A 16,037-nucleotide genomic window follows, 5' to 3' on the forward strand; every position below is an offset into this window, starting at 1 on the left:
ATCATAAAATGTTACACTAAATTTTTTTCCAACCCCAATAAAGAAGTTTCACTTCAAAAACATAAATTCCATTGATTACCCCATAATAACGTAGATTGATTGAAAATATTTATGCCAGTTGTAGTCATTTTCTAAACGCTTAATTTTTTTTTTCATACATTTTCTTATAGATCTTGAAAAGCTTTTAATATAATATATTATGATGATGATATATATAAAAATGAATCCCAAAATGTGTTGGTAAGCGCATAACTTGAGAACGGCTGAACCGATTTCGTTAATTCTTTTTTTATTATATTCCTTGAAGTACGAGGATGGTTCTTACGTAGAGAAAACGTAAATATGTACCACGGGCGAAGCCGGGGCGGACTGCTAGTCTTATATATAAAAATGAATCGCAAAATGTGTTGGTAAGCGCATAACTCGAGAACGGCTGAACCGATTTCGATAATTCTTTTTTTATTATATTCCTTGAAGTACGAGGATGGTTTTTATGTAGAGAAAACGTAAATATGTACCACGGGCGAAGCCGGGGCGAACCGCTAGTATAATATATGAACGACAGATAATATACAGTGCATCATTACACAAAACGTCACTGTACCATTGTCTTCAGTTGGCAAACGAAACCGCAACTTAAATTTACCTCCAATGTTTTGTTTCGAAGTTTCTAGAGAACAGTTAAAAAGTGTTACGTCGTTTACACGCTGAACGTGGATTTTTTATTTTATCATTGTTTTTTCGTAACAACAGAAACATGTAAATGATCAAAGTTGGATCGTTCCAATGTTTCTTTTTGATGTATGTTGTTTGTTACTTATAATGCCGCTTTTATGGGACAAATTATTATCTGACATGAACTTTTTTGTTTAACGGGTTGATTTTACTTTTACTGAATATTAGGTACTTATTTGAAATATTATTCAGTTTGATATTTTGTGTGTATATGACGGAAGTAATAGCTCCAGTAAAAGAGATGGAATTGCTAACTGTTATGACGCTTCAAAGTTCTTCTAGAAGAAGTCTAATTGAATAAATAAATGTTTAAGTTTGAGTAACATTCATAATATTACAGTAGAGGCAAAACAGAAACTATAGTAAATACAAAAAAAGCTTCCCAAAAGCTCTATCAGAATGTTCTGAATTGATTTGGGTGGCTTCAAGAGGCGAGGATCTTTTCTATACAAAATTTACATATATGTACATATATTCATTATTTTCATTTATAGTATTATTTTCATATATAGTAGTTGATACTATGAAAAAAACAAAATCATAATGTTAACTAAATTTGTTTAGTAACAACTAATATTATTGTAGTTTGCTACAATAATATTTTTAAACCAACATTATGTTCTACTTGCCTAATGATACGTTCATGATTGATTGTTTATGTTTATCCGAAATCGGCTGAACTAAAATACCATTATCAAATACCTCAACATAAACAAGGTTTAGTTATAAATTCGCATACATAATGTATACAAAAACAATATTAGTTTAGGCATTCAACTATCAAGACCGTGCGAAAATTCCAATAACGATAAAATCTCTCGTAAATGGGATTTACAAAAATGTTAAACTATTGTAGAAGGTGTAAATAATCTAAATTTTGTCCCGTAAGCGTTTAGATGTCATAAGAGATAAGGGAACTACTTTTATAACCATTTAATGAGCATGTTAGAGATTTTTATCGGATCTATCGTAACATCTCGCTATTATAGTTCACTTTCGGCTGAATATAGGAGCCGACTTATGTTTTTAGAAAGTAGGTGTCATATTTTATAGTACCAAGACTTTCAGACATCATGTTGTAAGTCATCGCTAAGATATTTTTTGATTGTTTATATACAAACAACCATAGAAAAGAGAAGTGAAACTTCTTTGGCAAGATTCAAAGATACCAAAATCGTCACTTTACTCCATGACGTAACGGTAATGCCATCGCGCGATCTTGAAATTTTACTCTCAAAGTGCCTAAAGAAGTTTCAAAAATATATATTATTTAGCAATTCAAAATTATTGAGTTACCTAAGTAAAGGCAAAATGAGACACTGAAACTAGTATTGCACAATAAATTAAACATTCAACTGAATTTATTTGTAAGTATAAATTAGTCTAGACATTTGAATTTGCTAATAAAAGTTGTGATCTATTTTGCGAATAATTATTTTATATTAGGACTTTAACCTCATAACTACTTGTATAGACTTTGTAACTAGCCAATCATAAGCAAAACATAATTCATTTATACATAGTATTTTATATGTATAGATGAATTCTCTCAATACCCTGAATTCTGAAATCGGCACGACCGCGACGCGACACACGGAACATATCGAAGTTTAGTCTGTAGGGCATGGCTCTCTAGGCAGTAGGAGTACGACATAACTCAAAGCCCTTTCCTTTGTATGTGAATAAACTTTACTATAAAAAATCCCATAGTCTACCTCGTTAGCACATTTGAAATTCATATTTATGACAGTTACGCAAAGAGAAAGCAGTTAATATAATCCGAGTATCCTGCAAACTACGTGGGACTTCCTCCAGTCAGCTCCCACGGCTATCAGATCAGATAAACGTGTTGTGACTCGCGACATTACCCGTTAGAGGGCAACTTTCGATTGACCACACTCCAAACTAATAATTGTTCAAATCTCAATGTTTTGTTCAATTTAATTTCGCGATTTGATCAGCTTCGAGACTAGAGCTGGCTATTTTATTGGCCCGTAATCTAACATCGTTATTGCTAATTTTATGGATAACTAATTTAATAATGCCAATCCGTGTCATAATCTCTCTGTCTGCCAATAATTTATGAGCCAAAGGTTATAATTGCAAAGTTTAACTTCTGTTATTCGCATACCCACACAAACTTATAAAATTTATTTATTTCATAACGTATTTATAAGTAGGTATAAAACAAAGGTCTGCTGAAAGCACAGGCTGAAAGTAAAATCGTTCATCATTCATTCAATAGATGGCGCTGTTGACAATAACCAGAATGTGTATTTATATTTCGAACTCTCCTCGAATGTACGCGTAGCACTGTTACAAGTATATTGGACTTAAAAGTCAAATACGATACAACGTGAGTTCGAACCTCGGTCTTACTCCCATTATATTCTGGTGTTGATGGCAACTAGTCACCTCACCCTGCATAGTGGGACAGAAAGAAAGGTGGTAGCAACAAGTGGTCCGTCATGTTGATGTCTGCTTCTGTTAAGCCTCCGACATTTTTTTAACCATTTTTTTCTTATAAAATTAAGGGTAGTATCACAGATTAAATAATAGTACGTAATAGAAGTAGTAAGTTTACATGTTTTTAGTTTTTTATATTGTGAATTATTAATAGTAAGATGAAAATCATTTTTAAGCTTCTTAATGAATAACTTCTTATTAAATTATATGATTTATAAACAGCCGCTAAAGCATAAATTGTAAGCAAATAATGTCGAAGTTTTAAATTTCACTAAAGCGCTCTATAATGATGTAATCGGTACTCGCTACCATTATCGTTAATTTGACTTGTTCAGTAAATTTAATAACTTAATAAGTATAAATTACTAGTTAACGATGCTTGGTTTATGTATGGAATATTTTTTATAAGAGCTTTTTCAAAACTACTTTAGTCATTACTTATTAGTGGTTGTATTAACTTTGTAAAGAGGTACGTGAAGAATTAAACTACCTATGCAGTAAATTGGATGGTATAATTGCTGCATATAATTATACATTAATCGCAATGTACGTTTTATTACTATAAAATATTTCAGTTTTATTTTATGTTAAATGCCTTCTTCCGTCTTGCCAAGAATTTAAAATATGAAAATTTTAATATTATAAAATATTATTTTTAAAAGCCCAAGTAGGTTTGCGTGTGAAGAGCCGGTTTACCAGTAGGTCAAAGGCTCTTTACAACTATCTATTACAATTTTATAATTTATAAAAGCTTCCTGACCTATTCTTCATTTTTTATGAAACTCATTTTATAAAGTTTTATGCAAAAGTTATAATAACAATCTAAGTATAAAGATTTTAAATAGTTAGTAAGCGTTGACAAACAACGTAATTTTTATTTATTTATTCGCTGACTATAAAATAATTAATAAAATAATTAAGTACTTATACCGCAGAGAATATATTATTATCTACTATGCTTAAATACTAATCTTAAATACAGGAGACATTGCGTAAACAATCTTATTTTGAATGTTATATTTCTTATAACCATAGCGATTTTATCCCCTTCTAAACTTGTAAAACCTAAACAGTAATACCGTTAGAAGCCCATGAAAAATTCTCACTCAACAAACTGCTAACATTAACAAGGTGAAAGCTATACGTCATAATCTACCCATTGTTACGACGTTACAACAGTACACCTGCAAATTTTCCTACCAAGAAACAGGCATAGGTACGGCCTTCGTAGAAAATGTCATTTGACTTCCATTTTAGTATTTCAGCGAAATACTATTTTCTAAGCGGTTTCCTTGTTTGTCGTTGGGTGAAATTTTAAACAATTGTTTTGTACTGCGAATATGGTGGGTACTGTTGCTTCGTATGTTTCTAATTGATATAAATTGCCTTTAAACATTTTGGAGTTTCGTTGAGTGACAGTTAAATGTATTAAATTTATCTCTATAATATAAAAATGAATCGCAAAATGTGTTGGTAAGCGCATAACTCGAGAACGGCTGAACCGATATCGTTAATTCTTTTTTTATAATATTCCTTGAAGTACGAGGGTGGTTCTTATGGAGAGAAAACGTAAACATGTACCACGGGCGAAGCCGGGGCGGACCGCTAGTTGCATATAAATTATTTCATTTCATTTCAGGAAGTTTTATTAACATTATTACGTAAGTGTTTTTGGGCCTGTATGGAAAATTTTATGGTTTAATTGTGGGATATATTTCTTTAAAATTGTATTCTTATTCAAATTTGAAATGCTACCTACAGATTTTACACTGAATACTAATATATGAAATTGAATAAACTAAAGTATAATAATACTTATTAATAATATTTGATACACTAGATAATAATATTATGTAACTTAATTACCTACATAAAAAGAATATAAAAAAACGCGTCGGTAGCTACATCTTAGGGTTTCAAAATACTTTTAATAATTCCAATACCCAACCAGGATGTTTATTTTATCTTATCACAGCATAAATATACATATTTCTGTATACTGTGTGAAGCAATAAACATTTATGTTTTATTATATCTCTTTAACCTATATATAACCTAATGCAGATATTAAACAACAAGAAATAACGATTTGTCATATTTATCGATATAGTTTGTACCTGAATATTAATCTATTTATTATTTACATTCACTTGTGTTTTGAGTTTTAGTAAAGTGACTGTATTAAATCAGAAATGTAATAATCTGCTTTATCTACAACTAGCGACCCGCCCCGGCTTCGCACGGGTGCAATGCTGATACTAAATACACTACAGAAAAACTGTGAACGTTGTATACAAAAATTAAAAACATAGCGGCCCGCTCCAGCTTCGCACGGGTATAAAATATATAGCCGGGCGGCCGGCCGGTACCGCCGCAAACGCTACGTCCCGCAATTTTTAAATCTGTAATATCTTCGAAAATATTCACTTAAATCATACGGTGTAAAGGGCCATATAGGGCTATATTAAATGAACAATGTATTCAAGGTATTTAATTTGTTAAGGATTAATGTTGTATTGGTTAAAATCGCTTCGAAAATTAGCCATTATTTGTCGTAAAAAGTAAATGACAAAAAAAAATTATTGTGGGTTATCCATAAGAGATAGACATATACCATCGCGGACTTTTCTGTAGACCTTTTCAATGTGTATAATACTTAGTACATTATTTTGATAAAACTCGTAGGGTTCAGCCTGCGTTTGCAATGTAAGCGGTAAAAATGTAATTTTTTACGACATCACATTAGAAACCTCAAAAATAACAGTACTTCTCCACTATTTAATGGATGTTATTATACATAAAAACCTTCCTCTTGAATCACTCTATCTATTAAAAAAAACCACATCAAAATCCGTTGCGTAGTTTCAAAGATTTAAGCGTACAAAGGGACATAGGGACATAGGGACAGGGAAAGCGACTTTGTTTTATACTATGTAGTGATGTACATTATTTGTTTATGTTTTGGTATATTAAATCAATAACAATAGGTAGTACTGTTTTATCCTTCAGGTTTCTCGAGCGTCTAGTCTTGTAAGAATAGTATAAAATAATATATGTATAAATAATCATATTACAATGTTGGATTGATTAACACATAGATATTTTGATAAATTTTGACTAATTTCTTATGTATTATTTTCTAGTGTTTGATTTTATGCGAGTATAATCCATTTAGAAATTAAAGATTAACGTAATTTAAACGCGATTTATTCATTATATTATTATCCCGACGCGACGCCGACGCGGACGTTTCGCACACTTTGCAGCGAGCGTGGTCACGGGGAGTGCCTATAGTAGCGCATCTTCAAAGACTATACTATTCAGGTACTGTTTCGTGTTCTTATCTAGGTTATATGTATATTATATAGGTATATCTATCAGGTTATATGTATATATAGGTATATCATAGGTATATCTAGGTTATAATGTATATTAAGATATTTTATAGACTATGTTTCACAAATGATATGATATCAATCCTCAATAAAATTCGATTCTCAAGTCTATACAGTAAATTACTCAAATAATTTAATCGCGTAATTATAGTAAGTATATAAATGCAATATTCGACTAATGTACCTCATAACTTAGTTTAATATTGGATAATTAATATAACGTGTACTTTACGATTATTGTGTTTTATTTTGATATGTTCCCACGACATGCAGATATATTTTATTAATTTTAGTATCTTGTTCTCGAATAATTTACGCGCACATTTTATGCAGTAAGGTAATATTTTTTTACCAAAATGACTAGCGTAAAGAATGTATTAAAACATGAGGGGAAACTATATTGCTTACTAGTTTAAGGCCCAAACCTCAGAATATATAATAGTGCCCAAACATTTAAAATCTTGTAATCATCAGTCTTCTCACCAAAGTAGGTAGAACTTCGACACAGATAATCAAGCTTACATCAAAACAGCAAAAGCTTAGCATAACGACGTAGGACGTACAGAATGATAAAGATAAATTGTCCCCCGATAATAAATCGAGTTTGCAAATTAAGTAAGCACTAAAAATAACCGAGCAATAATGTTGGCGCCGCATAATTGTATTTTAATAAAGTCTGACGACGTAAAGAATGTGGTTAGATCTTACAGATTTATTTCTAATTGATTCACACAACGGCGTCTAGATGGCGCTAAACATACAATTGTAATGCTGATTGATTTAATTAACTACTGTGATTGTCATTTTTTTCTGTAAATAATTGTACCTTATTATGTCAATAACAAGGTTCGATACAATTCATATTATGTATCGTGTAGGAGGGTTTCCTTTTGTGAGACAATTACGATTTATTGAAATAAAAACGTTTAAAGACATGATTTTATGATATAATATGATAGTCAAGCTACCTTATTTATATGTATGTTTACAATTAATAAAAATTCCACTGAAAATAAAAATAAAGTATGATAAGCTTTAACACCTTGGCCACGGACACCGGCGGCGCGACCGACGGCGCGACCGGCGGCGCGGCAAGTCGCGCGGCGCGGTAAGCACGCCACGGGCAGTTGCGTTCGCCGCCGCGACCAGTGTAGACGAGGAGACGAGATATAGCTTTATCAAAGTTAGCTCGACGTTGTTTGGAGAGTAGCAGCTTTTCTGCTCAAGATTTAATGTTTGGAAGATATAGTGGAGTACACGAATTAAATAGAAATCGTGTTACAGACGGAGAATTCCACCAAAAATATGAAAAATATAGGCATGATGAAAAATTATGTTGCGGGTGGCTAGACTTCCAAATAGCTGGTCTAGCTAGAATTTCTGCAATAAAAGCTTCCGTCTCCATTTTCGCGAAAAAAAAAACAAACTATTTTAAATTAAGTTCGCTCCGGGAGTAGTCGCCGCGTCTGCCGCTCGACTCCGTGGCCTGCGCCGTAATAACTCATACATTTGTTTCGATCGCTAGTCGTGCCGCGCGATTCGCTCGGGGAAATTCGCCGGTCGTCTCGCTGGTCGCCGCTGCGCGTGGCATGCCCAGTACATTTCCATACATTTGATTCATTCGCAAGACGCGCCGCCAGTCGCGCCGCGCGAATTTTCGCTATAGCGAATTGTCCGTGGCCAGCACGTAAAGTAGTGAAACGCATAATATCAACGAAATATTACACACACAAACAGTAAAAAATAACAACAAAATATAATTCGTTTCCCGCCACTTTCACATGCCACTGCTTACAAAAGTCTATCAATTGCGACAAACAAATCATATTGAAAAGAAAATAAAAGAGCGACCAGCGTTGGTTAAAAAATAAATCAGGTTTAACAACGCCAGCGCGAAAGTATTCCGGATAAGTAACAAATTAATGTCATTATATCAACGGTAATCCTCCAAAATACCACTTTTATGGCTCCTTTCAAAGTCGTAAACCGTGCGAATGTAATGCCCGAGCTTGGAAGGAATCCATCAAACGTGGCCAATGAGGAACCTCGGATAATGAAGTTCGAAGTGGCCCGTTGTGGGTTTTAGGAGGTAAATGATAAATGAGCAAATTTTTAAGATCACTGATGGAATCTTTTGGAGTAGGTAAGCTTCTGTTGCAGAATTAGCTTATATGTGAGACGAAGTGATAAATCTTCAATGCACAAGGGGTGTATCTAAATATAAACTAAGCTAAATATAGTCAGTAATAATCAAACTTTTTATGACTAATGACTTTCCAACATAATTTAGTTTAATTCATCGCTAAGTTATTTTATGAAAATAAACAAAGGCTTCTTTACTTTATTTTATATTTGTACAAGGAAAGTATAACCACTTACGAATATTAATATCGACATATAACTTGCAATAATTACCGTTTCTTAATGGCTGCAAATCGGCAATATCATAAATCTTCGATTTTACGAGAAATCGGTAAAGAATCTCGACAAAAACATCGATTTAGCGAGTATTGATGACTGTAATTATTGGCCTAAAATTTTAAGATAAAATGCACTTAAACATATTTTAAGCGTTCATATACATACTTATACACATAATATTAAAAACTAGCTGTGCCGCGCGGTTTTACCCGCGTGGCTGCGCTCCTGTTAGTCTTAGCGTGATGATATATTATAGCCTATATATAGCCTTCCTCGATAAATGGACTATCTAACACCGAGATTAGCGCGTTCAAACAAACAAACAAATAAACTCTTCAGCTTTATAATATTAGTGTAGATATTTATTGATCTATATGGCCTACAAATAATTATGCCTCTCTGAACATTGAGTTTGAAATAGTTATACCTAATGCAATACATAACTGGTATCCTACTAATAACTACGTTTACACATAGATAAAAAAAAACCTAAAAACAAACAACAAAAACGTTCCAAAAAATACTGCTACAAAATACCCATTAAAGAATCTTCATAAACACCGACCGTAATTAGCGCTCTATTCCAAGATTACTTTGTCAATTTTTACGGAGAAATTAGCGTCCTCCGTACACGATAGGATCTCCGTCGATCATGATTGATGATGGAGGGAGGATATACTTTATAGCCGAATCTTTCGTTTATCAGCTGTAACTCATTTTGCTAATGCGGTCGACGCCCTTTGATAAGGTTTGACGGGATGACGTTAATGCCTTATTAGCTTTGTAAAAATATACGCTGAACCGTGATGAGGTTAAATGGTGAAGGGTTTGTTATCTTGGTGTTAATGTGGGAAGTAATTTGTTGGTGAGGTGGTGACCTATAACTTATCTTCAACAGATTTTTGTTACTGAATGTACGCATTACGTTTTCATTAAGTTTCTCTACTCTACATTTTATAAACTCGTAACTAGTAAACAAATGCATCACTGAAAACTGATCATAACTAAATTATTAATAATTATGTCTTCAGTTTTTAATAAATGCTGTTTATTCCACACATTGTTATAAAGCAAGTTATACACTTATTCAAATAAACATTTGAAAAGATAGCATTTTCATGAAAACAAAAAACTATTGTACTCATATTGGCTCCACTTGGTAAACATCACAATATAACATGCGTAACTGCAATTTTGACACTCCGAATTTTCCAAATAAGGAGCATATTCCAGTAACACCCCAGCCTATTACGACTGACATTTGGTTAACTTTTGTATGTTCTGTTTTTCCAGTGGGCGGAATGTCACGAGGCGGCGGCGGCGCCGGCAAGACGGCGACCGCGAAACGGGTGCCGCCCCCCGCGGTGCCCGGCGACGCGTTCGGGACCCCGCAGCACAGGCACTCGGGGTCCAGCTTCGGGTCGCAAGGGTACGCGTCGTGCGAGGAGCAGGCGTACCCCCAGCCGCCGGACACGCCGTCACATACGCGTGGTGAGTTTTAGATTGTATACTTGTGAATTGAGGGATCATATAACTTTATATGATTTCTAAGAACAGCTGCAAGATTGCTCCGTTTTCTGGCTATCTTTTTTTTTTCAAATTCATATTGATCATAAATCATCATCATCAGCCTATATGTATAAGTTCACACTGCTGGGACACGAGCTCATGAGGGTATCATAAATATGTATAATAATTAAGCTTATTTTAGACCTCCGTTAGGTTTCATTTCAAAATTACTAGAAAATAATTTCAATAGTAATTTTAATAACTCTACGAAATGTTAATTTCGCTTTACCAATCCATTTATTATTAAATATATCGAAGAGCCTATATCAATACCACTTCATAATATTCCAGATGACCACTCCGACTATGGGAGCACAGTATCGGGCGTGTCCGGGGTGTCCGGGGCCAGCGGGAGTCTCGGCAAGAGCCCTGCCGGAGGGGGCACGTTCACGTTCCCGCCCCCCTCGCAGCCGCTCACGCACAAGGCGGCGGTATACTACCATCATCAACTCGCGCTGAGCGACGACCAGGGGATTGACATGACACAGGTATGATAAGTTCTTAGGTATATGAATGTAGTACAATATTGTGCCAAAGCGTTTGCATCGCTGGCTATGAAATAATAGTTAATAGCTTATAATTTGTACTAATTTTTAATTAATAGCTCCTTGGTCATTTATCTTAACGCCATCTAGTTTCTTTCCTTGCAAACCTTGTACCATAGACACTAAAAAACCATGTTCACTGCAAGATATTTTTCAAACAAAAATAATACAATGATTTCGCTTAACAAGCAATTTTAACTAGAACTTCTCAAGAGACTTACTTCAACTTGCTACAAGCATTATAAATACGTGAAGCCGTAACATATCCATTGCCACTCATCAGTTCCTTGATTACAGATACACTAAGTTCTTTGATTAAAGATTACACATTATGTTCCTCTTTCCAGAGCCCCGGGCGTGACAGTCCCGGCTCGTCGTCCGGGTCAGCCGGGTCAGGGTCGCGGCACTCGTCCGCGTCCCTGGACAGCGGACGTGCTTCTGGCCGCATGCCGCACCACCACCACGCGGCGTGCCACTGCGGTGACACTGTTGATAGAGTACGAGCTATGATCGCGCAGGGACTACCGGTGGGTATAGTGAGCTGTTGGATTGGCCGCATCCGCTTATATTTTTGTTACTTTAATGATAGTGAGGATGTTATGAGCAACAGATACTGGGACGGAGTGCGGGTGATATATGATTACACAACTATGTAATACAAGTCACTTATACTAGTACTAATAGATATTTTGTTCCTAGCGTAATTAAAGTACACTATTGTATTGTAATCACTCTTCAATGTCACGCAATGTTTCCACGGTATCATTTTATTTGCAATAGAATTGTTGACTTCCAGTTTATTCTGGAATCCGAAGAAATATGAAAAATAAAAGATAATCCCACCAACGCCATCTAGTTTCCTGTTAAGCAAATCTTATTGTTGGCTAGAGAACTTCCAACAGCACACATTCTTTTCATTTACATCACTCGTGCATTATCATAAAGTACAACTAAATACTGCCCTACAAAAAAAGCTAATAATAAAATAATCCCCCACAGGACCCAGACATAATCCACGCATGGTTAGCCGACCTGCAAATGGAAGAATACGCCCGTCTCTTCATAGAAGCCGGCTATGACCTCGCCACAGTAACACGCATGACACCTGAAGACCTTACAGCGGTGGGAATTAAGAAACCCAACCATAGGAAGCGGTTAAAGGCGGAGTTGGCCAATCTGAACGTGCCGGATAATCTGCCAGATTATATACCGGTAAGGAAATGTTACTTTTTTTAGTGTTATTCTGATTTATTGATTTTCTTTTTTTGTTATACACATTTGTGATTAATTTACTTTTCAAAGAAAATTTCTAATGGAACCATAACTTCTAAATTGCGTTACCTATCTATTTAGATTGATATTTTTGTATACAAAAGTATATACATAGATCATCTCCCTAAGATCTCATTTTAATTATACAAACACAACCAAAACAAAACTTCTTTGTCAAGTTTTATAAATATTTCTAAATAAATTGACTGCCTCCTTGGTCTGCACGAAAGGTGTTCTTAGGTATAATAAATAATTGACCCTTGGTCAAAAATACTCTATGGCATAGTATGGTAGTACATATATAATAATTACAACGTCCGAATTGTGCTTCTTTGTCGCTCGTTCCGCGCTCTCGCTTGCACTTCAAGCCTTACGGAACGCCTCAGAGCGTGAGGTAACGCCGCATGAGTCATGTTTTTTCGTGCGTGCAGCCGGCTATCGAATTAGAAGACGTTGTCACGTCAAAAACCACCAATAACCTTAACCACAAATTCCAGGGCTCGCTGGAAGAATGGCTGCGCTTACTCCGGCTCGAGGAGTACGGGCCGGCGCTCGTCGCGCAGGGATACCGCACCGTGCATGACGTCACGCAGCTCGCTTGGGAGGTTAGTATTTATATTTTATAGTTACTGAAGGAATGAATTTGTGTCAATATAAAAAAGTAGTTGAAGTTAGTCTTCTGTCTAGTTTCCTTCCAAGTTACCTTCAAATTGTCTGTAGTAGCAAGCAAATTAATTAAATAATGAATAAGTCATTGTTAAAAATTATTACATGAGGTTATTAATATATATTTTTTATTATTCCTATACCTACCGACCGAGCTATAACTCTCAACCTAAAACTTAACAAGTCGATGCTATTGAGCATGTTAAAATTCATATTAATTCTTCTAGTGATGTCGATCGGATACGATAGGATAAAATTCTGTGAATTTATTTTATCAACATTTCATAATAAGAACATCAACTAGCAACACTATAACTAATTTATAATAGTAATTTTCCCGTTTAATAGAAAAAAACCTTGATAAAAACATATAGTACCTACAATCATTTTACAGGACTTAGAAGACATGGGTATAGTGAGGCTCGGCCACCAAAAGAAAATACTGTTGGCCATTAAAAGAGTTAAGGATATCAGAGCCGGCAAGCGAAGCATCAGCAGCCAAGGGTCCCTGGACTTCACACGGCTACAGCCGGGACAGGTCAGTTTATAATATAGCAGTGTTGCCCCTTAATGTGTTGTAGTCATGTCATAGGTCTAGCCATAGATTTAATTGTCTGTGATTTTTTATAACGGCAACACTTTTTTTGACTAAGTCAACATTAGAACACTGTCTTTTGTTTCCAAATAAAGATACTATCTGTGCTTGCTGTTATAAAAGTTTGCAGTAATAAATAATAGTGATTAGAGTTTTATCTACTCTCAAATTAAAAATAGTTCTCCAAAGCCTTTCTTTCAAAATATATTAAATTCTACAAAATTGTTTTTTTTTTTTTTAATTTAATTTTATTTTTATAAGTTCACTCATTAACACCGATCATTTTCATGTTCATTTTAGAATAGCAAGTCTATTATCATTATTTTATATTACTTAGCCTTAACATTTCTAAATCTAAATAGAACTTATAAAATAATGTTTCTTTTCTTCACTCATATTTGCCCAAATATTTACCTACTAAACTAACTACGCTTAATTAACTAAAGCGTTTTAGTAAAGCTTCTGTTAACCAATAGCAAAGTAATCAAAATATAACATTATATACCTATTAATAATCGTCTATATAATGTGCAGCACATAATTATTTGCAAAAGATGTCGACACGTTATGGGAAAATGCGGTCCGTTTTTGGACGAATTGGTTTTGACAGTTTGGTGTTACCAGATGCGAAATTTCAAATTTTCCCGCTGCGTTCTTCGTTTTCATTTCGCTTAGACCTATAGACGTCTAAATGTCCATCGCCATTATCGATGCTGTTTCTACAGCCTTGCGACACTATAAATAAATTTTATATTTTGTTATTGTTCCTTCAATTTATTATAACTACATTAAATCGTAAATGTCTCGAATTTTTAAACGAGATTTATAGAAATATGAAATACAAATAGAAAGTGCTTCTAAAAGAAGTCCTTTTTAACTTAGAAATTATTGAGTTTCTGCTCAAACTCTATTGAGTCGCAAGGTTGTATCCCACATCACCTGTCGTTCGCTGCATCCACCTCATACCACTAGCCCGAAGCAGCATGTGAATGTTTTGTTTTCTTTTCTTTTTCCAAACACAAACCGCACATTGGACCTAAAAGGATTTATATCCGAGGGAGCAATACCAGCATTGGGAGAGACACGCAAGGAGTTACCATAAACCCCCCGATCTAAACTTTGACGCTCTGCAAACGCCCCTATGTGGCACTGACTTGGTCCCCATCCAGGTATGAGTCTTCCTTTGGCACAAGTCGTCAGTATGAACGCACCCGGCTTTTATGTGCACAAGTCTTGAATTGTAATGTTTTCGATGTGTGTGTGTGAAGTTTTACTCTTGACCTAGGTTAAGCCTGCACGGTAGATATTAGATAGTATAGTCGTATCTATGTATTTTTATGAACTTTCAAATAACACGTAACAAATTAGCATGGACTGATTCTTTAACAATTTTTAATTTTACCTAAAACTTTAACGAGTAAAAACGATTAATTATCGTATTAATATTTTTCGTATTCAGTATAATATGTAAATTTTGAAAAATAGCATGGTTTAAGTAATGTAAATAATACAGCTGCAAGTTTTGTAATTTGATAACGATTCACTCGATAGCCACTCTAGAGCCTATCAGACATTATTCTTACATATAAATCATTAACAGATTCGCCATCCGCGCGGGAAATCGTTGGAAAGCTTAGAAGACCCGTCCGAGCGGACGTCGCATACAACATTCTCGCCAGAAGCGGGCTTCTACTACGGCGGGCAATGGCGGCGTTCATACGACGACGGGGACATAACGCCAACAAACGACAGCTCATACGAAGGGGGAGGAACATTACCCCGACCTAGAGGGCTCGTCAGACCTCGTCCAGTCGCCAAGATACAAGCGACACCCGCATACAGAGACAAATCTCCAGACTATACATATGACGAGATTGCTTATTCTGCTCGGCTACAGCGTGTCGCGTATGGAGCAAGCCCGCACGTGGCCCGCAAGCCTCCACCAGAACCTCCAAAGCGGCAGAGCTCCCAGTACGCGCCGTTCACTCGCTTCGGCCAGACCACGGTGGAGATACACCCGGAGAAGAGTCTCCCGCTGAGTCTCCCCGCGTACCCGAGCTCGGACTCGCTCAGCGTATCTCTGGATAGCACGGGGTTATTACCACCGCCACCTGCGCCGTCTTCGCCGCCGAGGCGGTATGAAGATGACAAGATGAGGACCGGCTCGGATGCTAGCTTTAAGGTAATTTTTTAATTATATATTTTCTAGTTAACTATTATTTTTTGTAATTTAAATGTCATTTTTATAATACTTTAGCAGAATTTATCATCAATATTGTCAACATTTTATTTCAGTTCACTTTACCATAAAGATTAGCTTTTTTATTTTTTAATGATGGTACATAAATATAATAATTAAATTCAAGCTTAACA

The 16,037-nt window shown here is 35.2% G+C and overlaps 1 protein-coding gene across 4 annotated transcripts in view; it reads left to right on the top strand.

Moving 5' to 3' along the window:
• The window catches only part of ckn (CRK like proto-oncogene, adaptor protein), a 106,184-nt gene that overhangs the window by 87,987 nt on the left and 2,160 nt on the right, over positions 1–16,037 (top strand). For 3 of the 4 annotated variants that reach the window (XM_089698385.1, XM_089698388.1, XM_089698389.1), the window contains 8 exons: positions 10,311–10,508; positions 10,878–11,074; positions 11,479–11,658; positions 12,131–12,343; positions 12,901–13,008; positions 13,464–13,607; positions 14,708–14,833; positions 15,265–15,846. In XM_089698385.1, coding sequence (XP_089554511.1) covers positions 10,311–10,508; positions 10,878–11,074; positions 11,479–11,658; positions 12,131–12,343; positions 12,901–13,008; positions 13,464–13,607; positions 14,708–14,833; positions 15,265–15,846 — 1,748 coding nt within the window. The remainder of the gene's footprint in view (positions 1–10,310; positions 10,509–10,877; positions 11,075–11,478; positions 11,659–12,130; positions 12,344–12,900; positions 13,009–13,463; positions 13,608–14,707; positions 14,834–15,264; positions 15,847–16,037) is intronic. The other variant, XM_089698386.1, reaches the window with a different exon arrangement.

The sequence above is a fragment of the Colias philodice genome, chromosome 8 (genome assembly GCF_061535455.1).
Source record: "Colias philodice isolate Cphi_HAF_F1 chromosome 8, ilColPhil1 Martin Lab GWU primary, whole genome shotgun sequence".
NCBI lineage: Eukaryota > Metazoa > Arthropoda > Insecta > Lepidoptera > Pieridae > Colias > Colias philodice.